Source organism: Colletotrichum orchidophilum (genome assembly GCF_001831195.1).
Source record: "Colletotrichum orchidophilum strain IMI 309357 chromosome Unknown Scaffold_10.1, whole genome shotgun sequence".
NCBI classification, from domain to species: domain Eukaryota; kingdom Fungi; phylum Ascomycota; class Sordariomycetes; order Glomerellales; family Glomerellaceae; genus Colletotrichum; species Colletotrichum orchidophilum.
The window spans coordinates 267054-287620 of record NW_019172966.1 but is presented as its reverse complement, the minus strand read 5'-3'; the positions used below and the strand labels follow the sequence as shown (position 1 = coordinate 287620).

The 20567-nt window shown below is 56.4% G+C and overlaps 7 protein-coding genes across 7 annotated transcripts; 2 read left to right on the top strand and 5 right to left on the bottom strand.

Moving 5' to 3' along the window:
• Nucleotides 1-601: 601 nt before the first annotated feature.
• Nucleotides 602-2992, bottom strand: CORC01_01902 (protein phosphatase 2A regulatory B subunit; the record flags this gene model as incomplete). The annotated part of the gene is made up of 6 exons (XM_022613555.1): nt 602-652; nt 812-1139; nt 1188-1486; nt 1533-2489; nt 2544-2900; nt 2969-2992. 6 exons carry the CDS (start codon nt 2990-2992, stop codon nt 602-604), a joined length of 2016 nt encoding a protein of 671 aa, XP_022479939.1.
• Nucleotides 2993-5310: 2318 nt separating this feature from the next.
• CORC01_01901 (uncharacterized protein) lies at nt 5311-7508 on the top strand (the record flags this gene model as incomplete). The annotated part of the gene is made up of 4 exons (XM_022613554.1): nt 5311-5541; nt 5594-5930; nt 5978-6055; nt 6103-7508. 4 exons carry the CDS (start codon nt 5311-5313, stop codon nt 7506-7508), a joined length of 2052 nt encoding a protein of 683 aa, XP_022479938.1.
• Nucleotides 7509-7838: 330 nt separating this feature from the next.
• Nucleotides 7839-9896, bottom strand: CORC01_01900 (uncharacterized protein; the record flags this gene model as incomplete). Its single annotated transcript, XM_022613553.1, has 2 exons — nt 7839-9314; nt 9363-9896. The coding sequence occupies 2 exons, from the start codon at nt 9894-9896 to the stop codon at nt 7839-7841; spliced, it is 2010 nt and encodes a 669-aa protein (XP_022479937.1).
• Nucleotides 9897-11522: 1626 nt separating this feature from the next.
• CORC01_01899 (uncharacterized protein) lies at nt 11523-11831 on the bottom strand (the record flags this gene model as incomplete). The annotated part of the gene is made up of 2 exons (XM_022613552.1): nt 11523-11563; nt 11618-11831. 2 exons carry the CDS (start codon nt 11829-11831, stop codon nt 11523-11525), a joined length of 255 nt encoding a protein of 84 aa, XP_022479936.1.
• A 309-nt stretch (nt 11832-12140) lies between these two features.
• CORC01_01898 (peptidase M16 inactive domain-containing protein) lies at nt 12141-15414 on the bottom strand (the record flags this gene model as incomplete). Its single annotated transcript, XM_022613551.1, has 3 exons — nt 12141-12329; nt 12383-14597; nt 14648-15414. The coding sequence occupies 3 exons, from the start codon at nt 15412-15414 to the stop codon at nt 12141-12143; spliced, it is 3171 nt and encodes a 1056-aa protein (XP_022479935.1).
• A 293-nt stretch (nt 15415-15707) lies between these two features.
• CORC01_01897 (uncharacterized protein) lies at nt 15708-15932 on the bottom strand (the record flags this gene model as incomplete). The annotated part of the gene is made up of 1 exon (XM_022613550.1): nt 15708-15932. The coding sequence occupies one exon, from the start codon at nt 15930-15932 to the stop codon at nt 15708-15710; it is 225 nt and encodes a 74-aa protein (XP_022479934.1).
• Nucleotides 15933-16931: 999 nt separating this feature from the next.
• On the top strand, nt 16932-19926 carry CORC01_01896 (is centromere binding protein at prophase; the record flags this gene model as incomplete). The annotated part of the gene is made up of 9 exons (XM_022613549.1): nt 16932-17099; nt 17153-17471; nt 17523-17705; nt 17755-17912; nt 17960-18332; nt 18382-18886; nt 18931-19050; nt 19099-19301; nt 19373-19926. 9 exons carry the CDS (start codon nt 16932-16934, stop codon nt 19924-19926), a joined length of 2583 nt encoding a protein of 860 aa, XP_022479933.1.
• Between the last annotated feature and the right edge of the window lie 641 nt (nt 19927-20567).

The window sequence follows — 20567 nt, the reverse complement described above, 5'->3', positions numbered from 1 at the left end:
AGTCTAATGTTGTGGCGAATCACGCCTGTACTCATTCATCGTCCAAGACAGGAACCAAGGAGGTGACCTCCCTCGATTTCTCGCGCTCTTCGTCCGTTCCTGCTCCCGATCCCGCTCGGGTTGAAGATTGGAGAGTAGGTAGCTGCTCATGAAGGAGGGAGCCGCGCGGAAAAAGAAAAAGGAAGCTTCATCTCCCAAGATTTTGCCCCTGGTACGCCGATCCTATCTTTCTCGTCGTTCGCCTTCTTGTGCTTTCCTTTCCTCTCTTCCCCACACAAACCGTTTTTTTTTCCGATCCCCTCACACCACTCCTCCTATCTTCACCCCAAAACGGCGGGCGGGGAGACAACTCATCCCGAGTCTGCATCCACGCGTAATAGAGAAGAGAAAACAAAGAAGTGACATCATGAAAATTAAGTATGTTCCCGGGGGCAGCGAGACCCCATCCCTAGAGCACGGAGCCTTCTTTTCCTCTGCCCAAAGTCGTTTCCTGGTTGATCCTCTGAATCATCCTTCCAGCATACAACTCATCCATGAGTTTCCCCTTTTTAAACCCCCCTCAACCGGTTGAAGGCGTATCATTCAGTGATGTCAGTCCCCGTCATGACTCCTCATCCGCCTCGGCCTTCTCTTCGCCGTTCTCTTCCGCCTCCTAGGATATCACGTTAATCAATGTTCCAAAAGGTAAAGCCAGCGCGCTGCAAGCTCGATCAAAAGGGAGTAAGAGACGACTGCCAGAAGCTGTGCAAAGGCACGCCGAGCAGGGGCAAATGACAAAGTAAAATCATGCGTGACTGTGGGCTGATCCTACCGAGTCTTGTTGCTCATGCCGACGATCCCTGCGGTCGCCATCCTGCAGCTTGAGAGAGTCTAGTCGCTTCTGGTTGTCTTCGGTGCCGTCAACTTCGTCGACGCGGGATAGAGACCCGGCGTGGGCTCTGCCCGCGGTCGGTGCGCCGTTTGCCGAACGCCTTTGCTCGGCCTGGTCTGAAATTGAAGCCCATTTCCTCTCGCGCAAGGCTTCTCTGGCCGCGGCGCTGTTTTGTTGCTCGGTGTAGTCGTGAGAGCAATCATCAAAGAGTTGGGGATTAATTTCCATGAACAGCTTCATGGCATTGTAAACCATGCCGTGAATGGTGCTTTTAATGGTTAGCGGGTCTACAATCGTCGTCTGCGGTGGTACTCACCGATTCCAGTGGCCCTTGGAGTTTTCATAAAGCGGCGCAAACATGATGGGGAGGATGATCTCGACGTTGTCGCTGACCAAGTTGCAAAAGTACTCGTTGTTCCAGAAATAGAGCGCTCGCTCTGCCACCTGGAAATGGGGACTGGCGACAGACTTGGCAAGCTGGTGGAACAGCGGTTCCTGAACTTTGGCGAATTCGGCGGGGTCCATGACTTCGAAGATGTCTTCGACCTCGTTAAGGAACATAACCTCTTTTGTGCTGTTGACCTTGGGCCAGTATCGCAACAGGCCAAGCACAACCTACAGACGTTAGTGTGGATCATGACAATATCGTCAAGCAACTCACCTCTTCCGTCAGCGACGCGTCCTTTTCCAGGAACTGGACGATGCAGTATGCCAGCTGAGGGTGGTACATGCTCAGACTCTTGACTTTGTGCAATGGTATCAACACCCTTGTCAAGAACGTCTTGTGCTCCTCCTTCAGCGGCAAGGCAAAACCGTTGATGATGGACCCCAGAATCTCCAACAGTTCGGCGATGCCATTGAATCTCTCCGTCTCATAGGTGAATTGGAAGAAAACGTTGTTGATGGAGCGGCGGATGAAAGATCGCAGGTTAAGGAATTTGCCATAGATTCGGTGGAGAGTCGTCTTGAGGAAGTCCCTCTCGCGCGGGTCCTCGGAATCGAAGAGCTCGAGTAGCTGGAGGACGAAGCTGTGATCAATGTATGCTTTGGCAATGTTGGTATTGAAGTCTTGGCTCTCGATGAATCGGAGGAAGAACTCGTAGACGACCTGGATATGCGGCCATGCAACCTCCAAGACGGGTTCGTCTTCCTCGGGATCGAATGCTTCGCCCTGGGGGTTCATCGGCGGAGGAATGGGTCGGAAGAGGTTCTTGGCAAACATCTCGACCACTCTGGGGTACATGGGTTCCGTAATGACTTGGCGGTTGTTAGCAACGTAGTCGAGCAGCTCGTGGAGCGCCAGCCGCTTGATCTCCTTGGATTTCATGTCGCCGCTGGCATCGTTGAAGTCAAAAATAACATTGCACTGGTCAATCTTTTGCATAAACAGCTCCTGGCGGCGGTTAGGGGGCACTTCGTGGAAGCCGGGAAGCTTCTCGAGCTCGCGGTGGGCAGATATGTCGAATCTCGAAGAGTGCTGTCGCTTGGGTGTTCTGAGACCCTCGGGAACGTCTTTGGGAGTCTGGTGGAGGCGGTCGAACATGAGTGACTTGGTGCCCGCCTTGGGAGGCGCGAGATCGTGCGGCATGGTCTCAGCTGCACCGGGAGGTGGGACATGCTGGGGACATCATTAGCGTTATCGAAAGGCGTATCCCACGAATGGGTCTCTTACCGGAGCACTGGGGCTGATGATGACGGTCGGCGGCAAAGTTCCATGACGGCCTGGAGAACCTCCACCGTTAGCACCTTGGGCTGCCCCCGCAGAGCTGAAGCGGTCCGGAACGGCACCTTGCTGGTTGCTCAATGGAGACGGCTGGTTCGCGGTGCCGTGCTCTCCGCCGGCGTTGTTAGGAGGCAGGGGCTTGTTACGGGCATCGGCGAGGTTCGTGGTGGAGGACGACGGTGTCGGGTTGGGTGACTGGTTGGCATCTCGGCCCGAACCTCCACCAGACGGGGATGCGGTGCCATCTTTGGCGTCTTTATTCTTCTTAGGCTTATTGGGGTCTTTGCCGCGCGAGAGCTGAGCATGCTGGGTTGTCAATATCGTGTTCAGCAGTGGGATTGGGCTCAGGGGTCGGGTATTGGCGGAGAACTCACCACCCTCTGGCTGAAGCGCTTCATTGTGGACGTCACTGTAGTGTCCCTCTCCGTGGGGCTTCAAACTCGCCCGACTCGACAGCTGCAACTAAAGACAGTAGAACGCAATGGACGCAGGTCCGATGGAGCAAGATATGGAGGAGCGCAGGGCGGTCGGTCGAGGTCCTCTGGAGGATGCAGTGGGTAGAGTATCGGCCGGGTCGAGACAATTCTGTCCCGTCGTCGAACGTGGGCAGGGCAGGTGATGCGGGTGGATTGGCAGACGACCCAGGCGATGACTGCGCAGTGAATGAAGGGTGGTGCGAAGGCGCGGGCGGAGTCTAGGTTGTAGCGAGCGCGTCGGCAGGTCGATGTCGATGTGATGATGAAAGGAGGGCGTCGCTCGGCGAGGACTGGGGTTGGGTTGTAAGGATGGCGTCGCTTCGAGATGCGAAGAGCAGGGGGAAGCTAGAGGCGAGGATTGGCGGGTGAGTCGCGACAAAGTAACGACACATCAAAATTGGCAGATGAAGGAAGCGATCGGGCAGCGAAACAAGAGAGCCAGACGCGAGAGGTTCAAGGTGGATGGGGGAATCTCTATCTCTGGATCGTCGGTAAAGCTGAAGTTGTTTGCGGGGCCCAGGTGTAAAGTGTGAGACGACGACGCGGGACCAGAAAGCAGGCCTCCCCTAGCGTGCTAGCGGCGGTGGAAATATCAAGGTAAAGAGCGAGAGAGAGGTATGGGCGCCGAGTTGTCTGGTCCTCGACAGCTGGAGACGGCCCAGTGATGCGCGGCAGCCAGCCAAGAACAGGCCTTGACACGGGGAGGGCTTTTGACGCGAGGTTGGGGTTGGAATTCGAGGATGGAAGGTTTAGATTAGGCAAATTTGACAGTTTGTCGAAGACAGGATGGGTTTGGAAGAAGAAGTAGAAGAAGAAGTGGTGTTGAAAGTGCGCATTGGGACTCAAGAGAGACACGCAGTCGGTATATGGTGCTGTAAGAGGGGACGACGAGGTTGACGAGTGGAGATCGAGGCTATGGACAGTGGAATGTCTGGTCTGGTGCTTCTACATCACTGCGGCAAGGAGGATAGGCACCCTACTGTGTAGGAATTGGGTGGGAACGGCGGGTGGGTTTTGGGCTGTTGTACTGGATACTGGCGCTGCGAGGACCACAACAGGGACACAGAAGCAGCAGGAGGTAGGTAGCAGCAGTAGCAGCATCAGCGTGCAGGTGCTGCCGGTAAATGCAGCTGCTTTCGACTGGCAACAGCTGGTGAATGGGCCGTGGCATTGTGCACGGATCTTTCAGGCATTAGGTAAGATAAGTCGCCCTCCTCTGGTTGGACAGCTTGGGGTGCTGCAGCAGCTGCTTCTTGGCCTTCGACGATTGTGACTGGTTGAGCGGGAGCTGGACCCTAGAGCTCAATTTCTCCTGACGGCTGTAGTGTTGTTCCGGAGGATTTGACGGGTCCGGGTCGGGTCACTGCACCAGCGGTTTTCCCTGGCCCCCACAGACCATCTCCACAATGGATGGAAGGTGATGACAGCACACAGCCAAACCGTGCAGCGCAATTGAAGAAAAGGGTCTCGTCTCTTTTGCTCCGTGCCACGAAAGGTGGACACACACTGTGATAACATCACCGTTTACACGTTGCAAGTCACCTGTGAGCCCTTGCAGGGACCTCTCCTTGGGACTCATCCCGCGCCATGGGTCCAAGCTGCCTCAGAAACAATCGTCGCCCAGTTCTCCGGGAACAAGTGATCAACATTGGACGAAAGGGCCAGCTGAGGGATCTGAAACGCGAATACGTCCGTTTCCATTCCTGTGAGACTAGGAATCGCTGTCAATAGAGTCGATGGGGTTCTTGGTGGGAGAATGTCGCCCGTCTCTCACGTCCTTATCTGTGTCTGAGACGAGATCCATCTGAAGTGAGTCTCCTCAGCCAGGTGCGTTTCTCGTAATACATGTGGTGTTCAAGAGAAAGCTTCATGACGGCTTTTCGTAAATTTTGGCTCAGGGGAACCCATTGCCATTGCCATTGCATGAGCTATACAGTGCAGGGACTCCATTCCGCCCAGAGCATCAGCTGAAATGCTGTGACCCTTCGGTACGGGCTGCACTTCGCACCGTGCATCAATTCTATCTCAGTCGCTCGGAACAGCATCAAAATTCCAGTGACGGCGCCAAAGCGACCAAAACGGCACTGGCCTAGACTTCAGTCTCGCCAAGAAGTTTCCTCCAAGACACTTTCACTACACAGTCTCCTACGGGTTCCAAGCCAATCGGTTGGTTCTGACTGGCAATTGGCCAACTAACTCCGAACCTCAACCCAAGTCTATTCAACGTGCAAGCCGTCGCCATGGACACCGAGGACGAGCCTGTCAATGATGAGTTGGCGGAAGAGGGCGTCGCCAGCCATGTTGACCCGAAAAAGACGGCCGGTGGCCCATCAGTGTCCCACAAAGACAGCAACTCAGCACCCCGGTTCCCGATCCCCAAGAGAACCATGGGCGCTGTCGAAATTCCCATGATTGTCATGAACCTAGATCGGACAGAAAAGGCGTTTGGTAACATCTCGTCTTTCCAGAATGTGCGTCGCGGCATCCTCCCGGGTCTCTGTCGGGTACTGACGCCATGTCCAGATCCTTGACAGTGAGCGCAACACAATTCCATTCTATCTCAACCCAGAGAGCCCTTTCCGCAGACCCATCATGTCTCACAGTGCTACGAGCCACAATGTGGTTTTGAAGGTCACGGTCCCGAAGCGGACCGGCAGGAAAAGGAAGAGGGGGACGGACGGGCCGTGGGAAGGTGAAGTCGAGATGCGAGATGTGCCCAGGGCCAGCCCGACAGCGGAGGCGATTTATTCCAGGTCAAGGCTGGACAACCCAAAGCTCCTGCGACGGAAAATGCAAGACAACGTCGAAAGTTACCATGTAGAAGCCGTCGGCGTCATCAAACACACCCACCGCTTCCGAGGTGAGCACGTTCGTCTGGACACGCCGGGCTCTACTGACGAGATATAGGTATGGCGGATTTCCATTGGGGTCTCGAGCAGTCCCCTTTCATTTCGAGGTTCATGAACCAGGTCATGCCTGGCGACAGTAAGTCAAACTCCAGTGCCAAATGAACCGCATCTAACCTGCCGCAGTCACCCAGATGAGAAACTTCAAGTTCATCGACGGTGTGGACAAGGGGCCAAACGTCGACATCATACCGCCGCCGGTATGGACGCCTATGACGCTTCCCTTCATTTACAACTATTCCCAAAACCCCTACGTCCGCACAGAGCTCGACCAGGCAGGCCAGACCCAGCTCATCAACACCCAGCTGCCCACCCTCATCGGCTACTTTCTTAAAGCAGACCAGTACCCCATCCCGGCTGGCCCGCAGACCCCTTATGACGGGTCCGACGAGGAGGTCACCCACTGCATAGCCCGCATGCAGGAGGCGATGAACGAGCGGCCCATCTGGACGCGCCGATCTCTGATGAACAAGCTCGGGTCTATCGTCCGTAACGCCAACGTTATGAAGCGTTGCGTCGGCTATGTCGGCTACCAATTCCGCGGCGGGCCCTGGCGCGATGCAATCATCAAGTACGGCATCGACCCGCGCAACGACCCGGCCTTCCGGACCTACCAGACGATGATATTCAACATGCGCAAGCTCCAGGCTGGTCACATTGGCGAGACATGGCACGCTATCCGCAGCCTGCGCACCGAACAGCGCCAGCCCCAGGGCGACAACCACGAGTCCCACGTCTTTGACGGCAAGTCCTACTGGACCGACGGCAAGGTCTGGCAGATTTGCGACATTACAGATCCCCTGATTGCAAACATCTTCGCTACCGCGCCGCAGCGTCCCGAGGTCGACATCTACAACAGCGGCTGGTACCATCAGGGCACTTGGGCCAAGGTGAAGGGCATCATGAAGACCAAAATGATTGCGATTCAGTTTGGGCGCAAGCTCAAGGACGAGGACTTTGCAGGCATCTATGAAGTGCGCGACACGACGCCGCCTCCGGGAGCCTCGAGCGTCCACGTGCCGCTCCCCGACCTGGAGCTCACCGATGCCGAGAAGCGCGTGCTGTACGGCCGACGGTTCAAGGAGCCAAAGAAGAAACGCAAGGGCACCGCCTACCGCGTCACAAAGTCGAACGGGCCGCGGGGCGTCGCAGCCGCGGCGGCGGCGGGCCGCGCTGCCGGGAAAGAGGACGAGCTCATGTCTGGTGCGGAGGACAGCCTTGATGAGGATGACAGCGAGGGAGACGACGATGATGATGACGATGGCGAGTACGGTCCCGAGGAGCGCGTCTACGCACCCGTACCTGGGCTTGATGAGGGTATGGAGCGAGAGGAGGAGGAGGAGGGGCTCGAGGAGGAGTACGGTGATGAGGACGAAGACGGAGAGGGCTACGGTTACGATGACGACGGCGAAGGCTACGATGAGACGCTCGTCTACGGCGATACCGGCGAGCGGCGTGATGTTGAGTTTGCAGATGAACAGCCCGGCGAGACGGATGTGGATGCGGCGTACCCCTCGGCAGTCCTGCCTTGATGGGTCGTTGAAAAGAGGGGCAGGCCGCTGTCAGTAACACGGTGAGCCTTTGCGGCCCCAAGATCATCACAGTAGACAATTGGCTCGAAGTAGAAGCCGAGTTTCACTGGCATCAAATCGTTTCGTATTATGCACTCGTTTATAAACTACACCGAAACCCCCGTCCTCGGACATCGTTCCGCGCCCGTACCCTACGCCACCATGCTCCGCTGAACCAACTCGCCCAAGCTTGAGACAAATGGTAAAAAAACGGAGAATTACCAAGCCAAACTAACTCGGCGACGAAGAATCTCGCCTCCACGAACGTATGCGTAGGACAAACTGTGGACCTCACTGGACTCTAAGCACCTTGGTCTTGTTCTCCTTCTGCTGGCGCATGCCCTCGACCCACGCGGCCGTCTCCCGGAGCGCCCGCCGGGGATCCTTCTTGCGCTTCAGCAGGAACCCCTGGATCTCGGCGGGGCTGAAGAGGCCGTTGGGGATCAGCTCGCTAAACTCGTCGGCGATGCGTCCCAGCTCCTCGGCGTCGAAATGGTGGCGCTTCTTGTCGGCCTCTGCCGCCGCCTCGGCGACCTCTGGCGATGATGGTGGTGGTGGTGCTGAAAGCTTCTCTGACGGCGGGGAGGCGAAAGAAGACTGCGCCGAGGAGGGAGTCGACGACGACGAAGACGAGGCCGTCGACGAAGAAGAGAATGCACTGCCGTTGCCGTTCACTACGATGGGCGGCGCAGGGTTCGTAGGCGGCGCTACGTGCCCGTCGACGCGCTTCGCGGGGCTCGCCTCGTCGGCCTCGTACATGCGCTGGAAGAGCTCCGTCGCCTGGCCCGGCGTGGCGTTCGTGAAGCCGACCTGCAGGTCGACGCGGCCCGGGCGAATGAGGGCCTCGTCGAGGGATTCTGGCTTATTGGTCGTCATGACGAGGATGCGGCCCTCCTGCGAGGCGACGCCGTCGATGGCGTTGAGGAGGCCCGAGAGGGAGATGCCCTTCTTGTCGTCCTTGACTTCCTTTTTGAGGGCGCGAGCGAGGTCGGAGACTTTCCAGTCGTCCTTGTTTGTGGTGGTGGCCGTTGCCTTTTTGCTCTTTTCGTCCTTTCCGCCATCCTTGTCGGCTTTGTTGTCGCCGTCTTTGGTACCGCGGGGGGGAGCGGCGGCGGCGTCGCTCTCTTCTTCGACACGGGCGAGACCTGCGGTGTCAATATCTTCCAGAAGCACAACGCAGCGGCGGGGCAGGGAGTTGAACAAAGTTCCGAGGTCCTCCTCCGTCAGGGTGGGCTCGAGTAGGGAAATGACAAAGATGTCGAGGCCAAAGACGCCGGCGAGCGCAAACGACAGCGAGGTCTTGCCGGTGCCGGGGGGTCCGTAGAAGAGGTACCCCCGACGCAGCGGGATGCCGCGGTTGGCGTACCAGCGGGGTGTAGCTGGATGAAGGTACTCGTTCATGTCGGCGAGGACCTGGCCCTTTTGCTTCGGGTCGAGGACGACGGTCCGCATAGGCCGGACGGGCCGGTTGGCGACCTGGCTCCAGTTGTAACGGCCGCCGTACCGGCGCATCGGCGCGGGGCTGGGCCGCTTGATAGTCGTGCGGGCGTAGTGGTCCTGATAGTAGAACTCCTTGACGAAGCGGAGCAGCTCCTTGATGGGCTCCGGGCTCCGGCCGAAGCACGATACGATGAGGTCCTCTTCCTTTCTAAAGGTTCCGTAGTTTGCCTCGCCGTCGAAGACGGATTGCTGCTTTCTGTGGAGCCTAAAGTAGCGGCTTTTGTACCAGAAGCCGTGGACACCAACAGCAGGGACGTATCGCGGGGGCTATTCATTGTTAGTAGCGTCTTTCAACTCAAGATGAAGGAGACTTACAGCTTTGGCTTCTTGGTTGGAAAAGTTGAGAAACTCGGTCGCGCCGCTGCCACTCCCGGCAATAGTCCTCGTCTGCAGGGCCTCGAGCTCTTCCTCCTCCTCCCACGCCGTCTTACTCACAGTCTCGGCGGTCAGAGAACGAGAACTCGCCATCAGCGGCTGAAGTGCTAACCACTTCATCATGTGTGTGTAAATCTCGTCCGTGCTTGAGATGTGAATGGAGCTCATAAAGTTGTCCTGGACGAGTCGGAAGACTGCGCCGTATGCTTGGCGGACGACCCGGTTAGCAGCCCAGAAGAAGCCCGCCAGAGTCAGGATCAGTGTCGGGTCGATTCCCAGATTGGAACCGATCATCTGGTATAAGAGCATCAGGGAGCGGACGACGGGGTTGAACTGCCCACCCAGCATTGGCAGCAGGCTCTCCATCATCTTGTTGTTGCCGGAGTAGCCTCTTCCGCCAGTCATGTTCTCCGCCATGGCGGTCAAATTGCCTTTCCAGAGGGTTGAAAAGTCCATCTTGCCCAGTTCTATCATGGCGATGGGTAGCAATGAGGAGTCGGTTGAGCAGATGGATAGATGGAGACGCCTGCTTGTTTATATACATCAACAGAGACGCACGCCCATAAGGCAGAAGCAGTGAAATTGTGGGTTCAAAAAGATCAGATGAAGTTGAAGAGGCAACCCGATGAGAACGAGCCGCGTTCCTGGTTAGGCTACCGGTGCCTTTGTGCCTAATAGTAAACAGAGCACAAGGGCAAAGTACTGTGCATTAAGAGACCAGCTAAGAGATTACGCCTCCGTAGCCTCGCAGTCAACTCTGCACTTGCCTGAAGTCGGATTCCGAGACGGCGGAGGTGAGGCGAAAACAGCAAGTAAGCAGAGCTGCCTGGGGTGGCGAACGAAGCCACGACCTTTGCCATGAGCGCGGCAGCATGATTTCAGAACTAAGTGGACATTGCGGCTTCTGCGATTGCAACGTTGGATGGCTCCAGCCAGGTGACTGCAATAGAGACCGAAAGAGTGAAAGAGTGTGAGGGGAGCGTACGTGGATGCGTCAACGTCATCAGCAGTTCGCTGGAACTAAGGTACCGTAAGCCTGCCTGTCATGCTCGGGATGGAAATCGGTTGGTCTAGCGCGGTAGACCAAAGGTGATCCTCGTTCACGGCAGGCAGTGAAAGGAAAACCACCTGCAGTCAAGGTTGCACTTGCGCTTGCAAGGCCGCATGTGAGTCATGGGATCTAGATCTCCCAAGACTGAGACGCGGCATCCTGGTAACTGCAACGACTGTTCGTAAGGGTTGGGATGACAAAAGGTTGGCTCCGAGGGACTGCCCAGTTCAGGACCGAGTTGCAGTATCGTGTGTCTTTGTCGACGCTAAGAGGGGGCGAAAGACATGCAGAGAAGTTGAGGACTCGACGCTGAGTGGGTGCAGCACCCGAGAGACTAACGCCCGCGCTGTGACGGGCTCGAGGCCGCCACCGCAGTTCCTTGCCCGTGTGGCTCAGGGCACTGGGCCGCTTCTGGCCGCCACTCCAAACTTCAGCTGGTGAAGGCCTTTGGCAAGTGCCGTCTTACCCGTGTAACGGTATCCACACCGGCCGACCCTGTCGGAGATGATCCACTTTACTCGGTGCCGATGGCTACTGCATCCGGTCCAGGCTTTGTCGGCCTTCCGGCTGCCCGATGATGGATCAACTGGTATGAATGATGTTCAATGAGGGTGCAAATTCGCAAACTGCAAACAAGCCCAACTTAAATTCGACTGTTTTAGAGATCTCAGTCCTTTGAAGTATGCAATGGTTAAACTTTTTTGTGGCACGCTCAGCACCTTCAAGACGTACTTTGCGTTCGCTGGCTCATGTGCTGGGAAACGATGCATTAATGGAAATGGATGCGCGCGAAGCCTTATTCGTCCAGAGTACTTGATAAGGGCCGAACAAGCCCTCCGCAATCCATGTTGGGACACCTCATCACATTAAACGGGCAGAATCGAGGTGACGCCGGCGCCATCTCTCATGGCCATGCGTTAAAAGCATCAGTATGTAATTGAAGGGGCGGCGTTCCCAATGTTTATCTTCCGTCGTTGGTTCTACTAGCAAAAGTAGTGGTCCAAAGGCCTCCCGATGCCAAAACAAATCGTCCTTCTCAATTCCTCTGCTCACTCTTGCTCGCTCAGTCCGTGAGCATAATTCGTTCGAGCTAGCGATACTTCTCCGCTACCTCCCATTCAATTGAGATGACACTGCAGAATACATATTTTGCTGGCCCCCTCGTTCATGCCAGCCCGGGCGCAGGGCATGTCGCAGTCGAAATCCTTGTACGAGTCGCTGGCGCCGTTGGCGTCGTTGCAGTTATGACAGGCCGCGATGCTGGGTTTTCCATACTTGCGCGCCGGGTTCTCGCTGATCGGCTCCATCGACTGGGCGCCGACGATGCCGATGGCGAGGAGGGAGGTGGTGAACTTCATATTGATCAAAGTGGAAGAGGGTGCGTCAAAATAGAGTTGTCTAGGTTTTTAGGCTAGAGAGCTGCCCGTGCTGAGGCAGGATGACAAGATCTCTCGGAGCAATCGTGGGCAGTGTACCTGAATGACGGTTTTTGGCCATCGACGAGGGTCGTTGGTTTAACAAGGATTGACTAAACAGTCGAAAACGATGAGACTGCTTCCATGATCGTTTCAGCCAGAGATGCCTTGGACAGGCGTCTCTGATATTCCAGCCCGCATCCGAAAGTGCTTGGACTGCTCTCTATCAATGCTAGTCGTCTAGAATGTCCTTTAATCTGAATCTTCATCACTGTAGTCGCCCTCACTATCGTCGTCTTCATCATCATCAAACTCGTCATCTTCGTCTTCTTCAAGCTCCTCCTCATCCTCGTCACCCTTCAAGCCATAATCGTCGTGGAAGAAGGCAAGCTGCTGGACATCCGTCTTGTAGCCCATCTCCTTGAACGCCTTTTCAATGTTCTGTCACACCATGTCAGCCTATGTAAGATGGCAATTGCATCGTAAAGACATACCTCTTGAAAGATCGGAGCGCAGGTAATAACAACGTTGCTCTTGCCCGGCTCGAAGACAGGCAGGACGAGCTCCTTCAGCACTGTCTTGATCTGCTCATCCGTCACGTCGCGGACATCCCTCATGACCTTCTTGTGCCAGTCCAGTGGCAGGCTCCGCACGACACCGAGCATGAAATTCTGCGCCGCGGACGATGCCATTGTTGCCTGTTCGTCCGCGAATTGGACGACAACCTGGCTGATGGCGCCCTCCTTGAGGTGGCGGTCAATCTCGACCTCACCCTCGGCGATTTTGCGAATCGTCTCACGCGACACCGCAAACGCCTTGCTGGCGTCCGGCGAGCGGTATACCTTGTACTGGATCACGCCGGCGTCCAGCTCGCGGCCAAAGTACGAGCCGTACGCCAGACCCTGGCCGCGAACGGAATTCCAAAGGGGGCCTTCGGTGGTTTCGAGGTAGCCAATCGCCACCATGATGGCAGGGAGCCTGGGATCGTCAAAGGACGTGATGCCCTTGGCTGTGCTGACGCCGTAGGAGCTCTCGGCTGTGGTCATGGGTACGATGATGGCGCCAACAATTCCGGGGTTCTGGCCCTCCTTTGTGAGCAAGGTATGCGGCTTGATGATGGGAAGAAGTTCGTTGGAACCCTTGAGGTTGTTGCTCAGGATATCCCAGGCCGCCACAGGCTCGGGCAGGCGGGCGACATCAGCCGTGACGAGGATGCGCACGTTGTTCGAGGTGAAGAGCGACTTGCGCAACTGCTCAAACCAGGAGAGGACCTTTTCCGGGTCGGAAGCAATAAGCTTCTTGAGGCGACGCAGGTAGATTGCTCTCACGAGTGCCCGCTTGGCAACCGAATAGGACTCCTTCTTCATGTGGATAGACATGTCGATTTCAGATGCCATTGATTTACCGTCACGCTTCAGCTCGGGGATATCGGCCAAATGCTTCTGGACGCCCGCCTTGAGGCGCTGGATGTCGAAAACGCTGTCAAACATCATGGTGCGGATCCAGTTAATGACGGTGGAGTACTTTGCGGGCTCGATCTGGAACTGGATCATGACGCCGTCGGGATCGCCATAGTCTCTTGTAGAGCGCAGACCATAGCTAATGGTGTCCTGCTCCAACTCCATGACGACCTGTTCGAAGCCAATCTTCTCTCCATCGCGCATGATGGGAGTGTTGAAGAAGTTGTCGTTGAAGATGGGCAGCAACGGTTTTAGCTCGATCGGCACCTGCGATGTGCCGAGGTAGACCGTCAGGTGCACGAAGTTGGTCGGCACACTCTCGAACTGGATAAAGAGGTGGTCTTGTCCCTGCTTGGCGCTGTCAATGACCTTTTGCGCCGCATTGTCGATAAGACCGAGGCTCTTGGCCTTTCCAGACCTCGCCGTTTCGGACTCGATGAAGTGGATCGACTCGGTACCCGGGACAGCCCACTGGTCGATCACGGAGGCCGGGATAGGCTCGTCGTTCTTGGCCTTGGCAGCCTCGAGGCGCTTCTTGAGGTCAGCCAGGCCCTCGGCGCCGAGCTCCTCCTTTCTCTTCACCAGTCTCGCTTCCTCTTCGGCCTTCTGCTTCTTTGCCAGCTCGTGGGATGGCTTGCCGAGAATGGAGACGTGGGGAGCATCGGAAAGCCACTTGCGCAAAAAGTCCCTCCATTGGCCATCGGTCCACTTCTCAAGCTCCTCGTACTCGGACAACGACTCCAAGTCCTTGAGCGTGGAGCCATCGCGTTGACCAAAGAGATAGTCCGTGATGATGTTGCTGGAGTAAAAGCCCTCAGACTCCTCGGCCTGGAACTTGACTTGAAGGCGTTCGCGGTGGATGCATGAGGTCAGGTACGTCATGTCCAAGGGCTTCGATGCCACCTCCTTCAGCAGATCGACCAGCCGCTTCTCGACAAACTCCAGCTTGTCCGTCTCGACACCAGTCGGCTGGAACCAGATGACGGAGTTGGGCCTGGCATCCCACCAGTATGATACGGAGCTCGCAAGCTCCTCCTTTTCTACAATGACGTTCTCGAGAATTGACACGGAAGAACCGCAAAGATAGGTTAGCAACACGTTGAGTGCAGATGTTTCGATGGTGTTGGTGCAGTTGGGGCCGTAGAAAGCTACAGTGATCTCACCGACGGATTCGTCCTCTTCAGGGAACTCGGCCGTCGTAATGATGGTCTCCTTGAGCGCCGGGGGCTGTGCTGAGTCGATCCAAGGTCTACAAACTCACGTCAGCATGGTGTAGCGAAGCCTGAAGGAGCAAATCACCTTTTGAAGGGGGAGTCCAGGGGCGGAAGGTCGTCCTTGATGCTCTCCTCGAACTCGTCGAGAATCTGCAGCAGGTCGTTGTGATCCGCTTCGCCGATGATGACCACGGCTAGGTTGCGGGGCTGGTACATGTCACGGTGGAACTGTCGAATGCGATCGGGTGTCAAAACCCGGAGAGCCTCGGTCATACCCCCGGTCTCGTATCGGAAGCCCACGTTTTCGGGATACAGCAGTCGGCGGGCGCGAAGGTCCATGATCTCGGCGCTCTTGAACTGGACAGCCTGCATCTCCGAGTAAACCACACCTGCATCGTTGCCTTCCCCGTCAATGTGGTGTACTTCGGTGATGCATGCCTCGTCCGTGATGACGGGCACGATGACGTGCTCGAGATAAACTGGCAGGATCTGGGAGAACCCTTCCCAGCCAGCGCTCTCCAGCGTGTACGCAGTGTGATCTGTCGCAGTCCAGGCGTTCGTTCCAGAATAGGCTCGCGAGGCCAGCTTGTCGAGAAGCCCCTTGTAGCGGTAGTTCTTGGAGCCCATGAACACCAGATGCTCGAGGGTGTGAGGGGCTCCCGAGTCGTCAAATATCTCGGTTGCGAGAGTGAAGTAGCCGTTGGTCTTGGGACCCTTACGGTCGGCCACAATTACCTGCATGCCGCTCCTCTCCGAGACATACTGGCTGATTTGGCAAGGAGCGTAATCTGTCTTGAAGCTTTGGACCTTGCGGAACCGCGGCTGCGGCTTGGGTTGCTCCTCGGGTGACATGATGTGTGACTTTTCTCTAAACAAGCTCTGGAAAGATCTGAGAAAAAGGGTCAGCTTGGCGTTCTGTTGCTTGGTGTCTTAGTCGGAGACGTGTGTAGGAAGTAGGCCATCTTCTGGAGGCATAGGAAGCACAGATGAGAATGGGCATAAGGGTAGGGGTTTGAAGGAGTCATCAGCAAATAGTTTCGGACAAGGGGAGGCGAGCCACAGTGAAAGCCGCTGAACAGTGTAATACAAGTCCCATGATGGGAGCTGAATCTCTTCACCCGACGATAGCAATGGCCCCCAACTGACTAATGAAAAAGGAAGGGAATGATAACCAGACAACGGGTAGATACAGAAGTTTGTACGACGAACAGCCATGTGTCCGCGAACACTGGCAACACACCCGGTCGGACTTGATAAAGGACATACCCAATCCCGCTAGAGAAGATGTACCCGTGATAGGGGACAAGACAAGCCGCCAAAAGCGCAACGGCTAGGGCGAGCGTCACTTGACTGGCTCCAATTTTCAACATGTTGACGTGTCTGACACGGCAAGGATGCGCTCGGATGGTTGGGCTGAGCAAATTGTATAAAGCTCGCAGCCTTGAAGTGGTGTAGTGAATGCGCCATCGTAGCCAAATACAGGACAGACGAAGAAGAGGAGAGAAGCAGAATAACAAGAGCCAATCGGGGAATTCACTTGTGCGAAGAAGGCTTGGGAAGGAATAATGAGTGAGACGGGAGAAAAGGCGCAGCAGCTTACTGTACAGAAACAGGCCTTGCCAGCCTGATGGACCGAGATGAAGAAGACCAATGAGGCTTCCCGAGGCGTGTTGGCCAGCCCGTGATAGGGAACGATGTAGCGGTTACCTGACCGCCGACACGAGATGCTGACTGAAGGATGGAGGGGGTATCAACAGCACGAAACCGAGCCGATTCTGAGGCTTACATGCGGTCCGCGGGGGTTGGTATGTATACTTTGGCTCCCCGTTGCGCTGTGGTTTCCGAGTTACCGCAGGTCTGTTGATTCGTCGCGAGAGATGTCGCCGACCGTACAATGAGCGCACTGGTCCGTCTGCCCCTCCAAAGTCCAGGGCAAGGGACCAGTGGAGTTTATCTTTATTTTCTGATTCTCGCAAGTCATCGGCAGGATGACGGCTCCCGATTGGTCCCTTGCCGCGGGAGAATATGCCGGACCAAGCGCCAGCCGCTCGGCACAAAGTCGGATCAGATGGGCGGTACGTACCGGCGCCGACATTCAATTGTGACGTGGGTGCTTTCGGGACAGCTATGCAATCGAATGTCACAATTGCCCGTAGCTCGTCGCCCTGTTTTATGCGACATCGCTCTTGGACGAGGCAAAGTCCTCCTGTCGCCCATTGCTTGGCTACATTTTGGAAGAATCCCGCAGTTTATGAACTGTAGGCGACCGCCGTATTCCATTCCTGCCGGACCGTCCTGACTTCTGGCGCCATCACGCCGACCGGAACGGCCTTGCGATATCGAGAGCTCCGAGAAGACACGACGCGCGCATGGCCGTCGACACAGACAAGACTGCCTCCGCGCAGCTAGGAGAGGCCGTGGTCGCCTTTGCGCTCGAGGGGCACTTCCCCGATGAGCAGGTGTCGTCGCTGTCGCTGTCTTCTTCTGACTTGTCGCCTGCGATCGATGCGCTGGAAAGAGCCAAGGGCGATTTGGAGGTATGCGAGGTCCATGGTGAGCGATGACAGCCTGTCAGCTGACGTATGCGCAGTCCGAAATTCACACAATAAACGAGGAGACCAAGGGCGACGTCAGCTCGTGGGTGCACAATGCGAAAACGCTCCAAGAAGACATACTGCGATCCAAGAGGCTAGCGGATGACATCGTGCGGCAATCGGAAGCACCGCAGATTTCAGGAAAGGCGATACAAGATGCAGAGGACCATATACAGTTTCTCGAGAAGGAGGTGCTATATACGAACCAGCTGCACGAAGCCCTCAGGGGCATTCAGCATGTGAACGAGCTTCTGGGGGAGGTTGAGCAAGCGATGAACGAGCGGCGCATCATCGACTCGCTGCGGTGGTTGGAGAGTAGGGAGCCGTGGTCATGCACCAGGAGGCCCAAGGGCTAACGTCGTGCAGAATCTTGGACGGAGCTCGATGCTGTCCCAGTCAACAAGAAGGCATGCCGAATCATGAGGCTCCTCGACGTGAGAGCTTTTGAGCTGAAGTCACATGTCCACGACGTTTTCGACCATGTCTGGGCATCGCTTGTTCACACGGATCTCGAAGCTGGCTCTCTGGCAATTTACAACAAATTAGATGGTACTTGGCATCCTTTCATTTGGATGTCGCGGATACTGATGGGACGCAGACGAGCAAATGACACTATCAGAAGCCATCATTGGTCTCCAAGCCTACAAAGAGGTTGAAGACCGAATGTCCAAGCTGTGGCACAGTATTGACAAGGCCATTGTGTTCCCACGCATGAACGCTCAAGCTTCACCACTGCCTTCTATTCGCGAGACTGAAGTATGTCCCAATCATGATATTGTGGGCCGGTGACTAACACCCTGTAGAATGTGATTGAACTGCATGGCCAAGCCGGGAGGTCCATTGACGAGCTCTTTGTGGATCTCCAAAAGGTGGTCGAGTTCCTGGCCAAGAGGCTGACACCTGATCTCCTAATGTTCTTCAGCCCCATTATGATGAGCGACCTAGTACCGAGGCTCATCTCAGTCTGGCTCAACTCGGAAGTCCCTTCGACGTTGAAGGACCTTGACAGGTTTCAGGCCGTCATCGAATCCGCGCGAAGCTTTTGCGAGGTCCTTGAAAACAACGGCTTCACTGGATTCACAGAGCTTAAGGAATGGGTTGGTAGCGCGCCGTCGATATGGCTCGCCAAGTGCAGAGAAACGGCCCTCGATTCGGTGAGGGTCCAAATGTCAAACGGTTTGTTGCCCCACGTGTGCCTCCCGACTACAAGGCTGACGTAATGTAGGCCTCGGCGCTTCGAAACAAGTGGAAAAGGTGGAAAAACAAATGGTTTCTCGTTCGGAAGGCAAGGAATTGACGGCAAATGGCGTAGCCGGTACCGTCACAGAGGATGACTGGGGTGCGGCATGGGGAGTCGATGATGACCAAGAGCCATCCGAGGCCAAGGACGACACCCAGGTGGAAGATGATGGTGCCGATGCCTGGGGGTGGAATGATGACGAACAAACCTCGGAGATCACACAAGAGGTGGAAAAGCCAGCAGGCGAGGAAGACGACACAGCCGACGCGTGGGGTTGGGGAGACGACGACGCGACTGAACAAATGGAGCCAGAGTCAAAGCCTCAACCACCAAAGACGCAAACGAAAAAGCAAAAGACGGCGCCTGCTGAGCCAGATGAGAGCAGAGAGATGGTTCTGAAGGAGACCTATCACATTTCCTCCATGCCAGAGCCGGTACTGAAGCTTATCCTGGCCATCCTGGAAGACGGCGCGGCTCTAACACAACCCGAGTATGTCGTGATCCTTACCAACTCGGCGTCCCTAACATTCGCAGGTATGAGAACAGCCCTGTGGCAGCCGCCGCCCCGGGTCTTTTCAGTTTGCCGACGTTCGCATTAGCCATGTTTCGGGCAGTCTCGCCGCATTACTACTCACTGGACATTGGCGGCAACATGTTCGTATTGGCCCCAAAGGCATCCTTTGCAAGCTGACCAATGTCAAGGTTTCTCTACAACGATGCCATGTACCTGTCCGAGAAGCTGGCAGGTTTGGCATCAACGTGGAAGTCGCGCGAGGACCTGACCGCACGCGCCCAGAACATGCTGCGCATAGATAACGACATCAAGAGCCTGCAGAACTTTGCCACGCGCGCATACACTAACGAGCTCGGGGTGCAGAAAACGGTGCTGAGGGATTTGCTAGGAGGTAAGTCAGGTTCTAGCCTGGGCTGAAGCGCTCGCGGCAGTCCGACGGCAGGGGCTAACGCAGACGCACAGGCGATCAAAGTCTCATGCAGCAGGATGAATTGGACAGTTGCGTGGACTCGGCACTAGCACGAGTTAGATCCATGGCGGTGACATGGGAATTGATTCTGGCACGTTCGGTGTGGTACCAGGCGGTGGGGTCGCTCTTGGATGCCCTGTCGTCCAAGATTATCAGCGATGTCATGGACGCGTCGTCCATCGGACAGGACGACGCGTACGGGATCGCCAAGCTCATTGCCAAAGTTACGGAGCTGGACGACCTCTTTCTCCCATCGCGGTCCACGGCGGCGACGGCAGCGGCTCATGGGCAGCAGGTGTCCAGCGGCGCGGACGAGATTCCGACGACGGCGCAGTACGTGGCCACGTGGCTCCGTCTCAAGTACCTGAGCGAGGTGCTCCAATCCAACCTCAATGAGGTCAAGTACCTCTGGTGCGACAGCGAGCTCAGCCTGTACTTTTCGGCGGACGAGGTCGTGGACCTTATCGAAGCTAGCTTCGACGCTAACCCGCGGATGAGGGAGACCATCCGGGCGATTCGGGAGACCCCAAGCCCCGTGCACGGCTAAGGGGGAACACCGGACGGTTGAGCCGGAGGGCCCAGGCGGACGCCGCAAGAGCCGGGGCGAGACGATGTGGGATGGTTCCCCTGGAGAGGCAAGGAAGGCGAAAAAATCTTTTTTTTCCAACACCAAGAAGGATAACAGACATGTAGCGTTTCTGGTGTATTGTCAAATTTCAAGGTGCTACAGCGAAATATGCCCTCCACTATCAAGAGTCACTACCTCACCCCCGCCCCACCCCCCCCCCCTCCGCCTTCTCGCCCCTCCGCCACCCCCCCCCACCCCCCCCGCCCCCCCCCCTCCCTCCGCCCCGCCGCCCCCCCCCCCCCCCCCCCCCCCCCCCCGCTTCAAGTGCCCCTCCCCCCCCCCCCCCCCCCCCCCCCTTTTCGATTCTCCTCCCCTCCTAATCCAACCCACAACGGGCAGCACCCTACTCATTCTAAGACCACGCCCGTCCACCATCATCACTAGCACCCCCTCCCCTTGCTTCGACATTTCGTTTCTTCCCCACACGCACACCCTCCCCCTTGGAGCAGCTCACAGTCTCCACATTCTCCAACGCCCGACGCTGAACCCTGTCAGTCTCGGCACCGTCCACCCCAAATCTCCACCTTACCCCAATTTCTGGAAATATTTTTTTGGCCCAT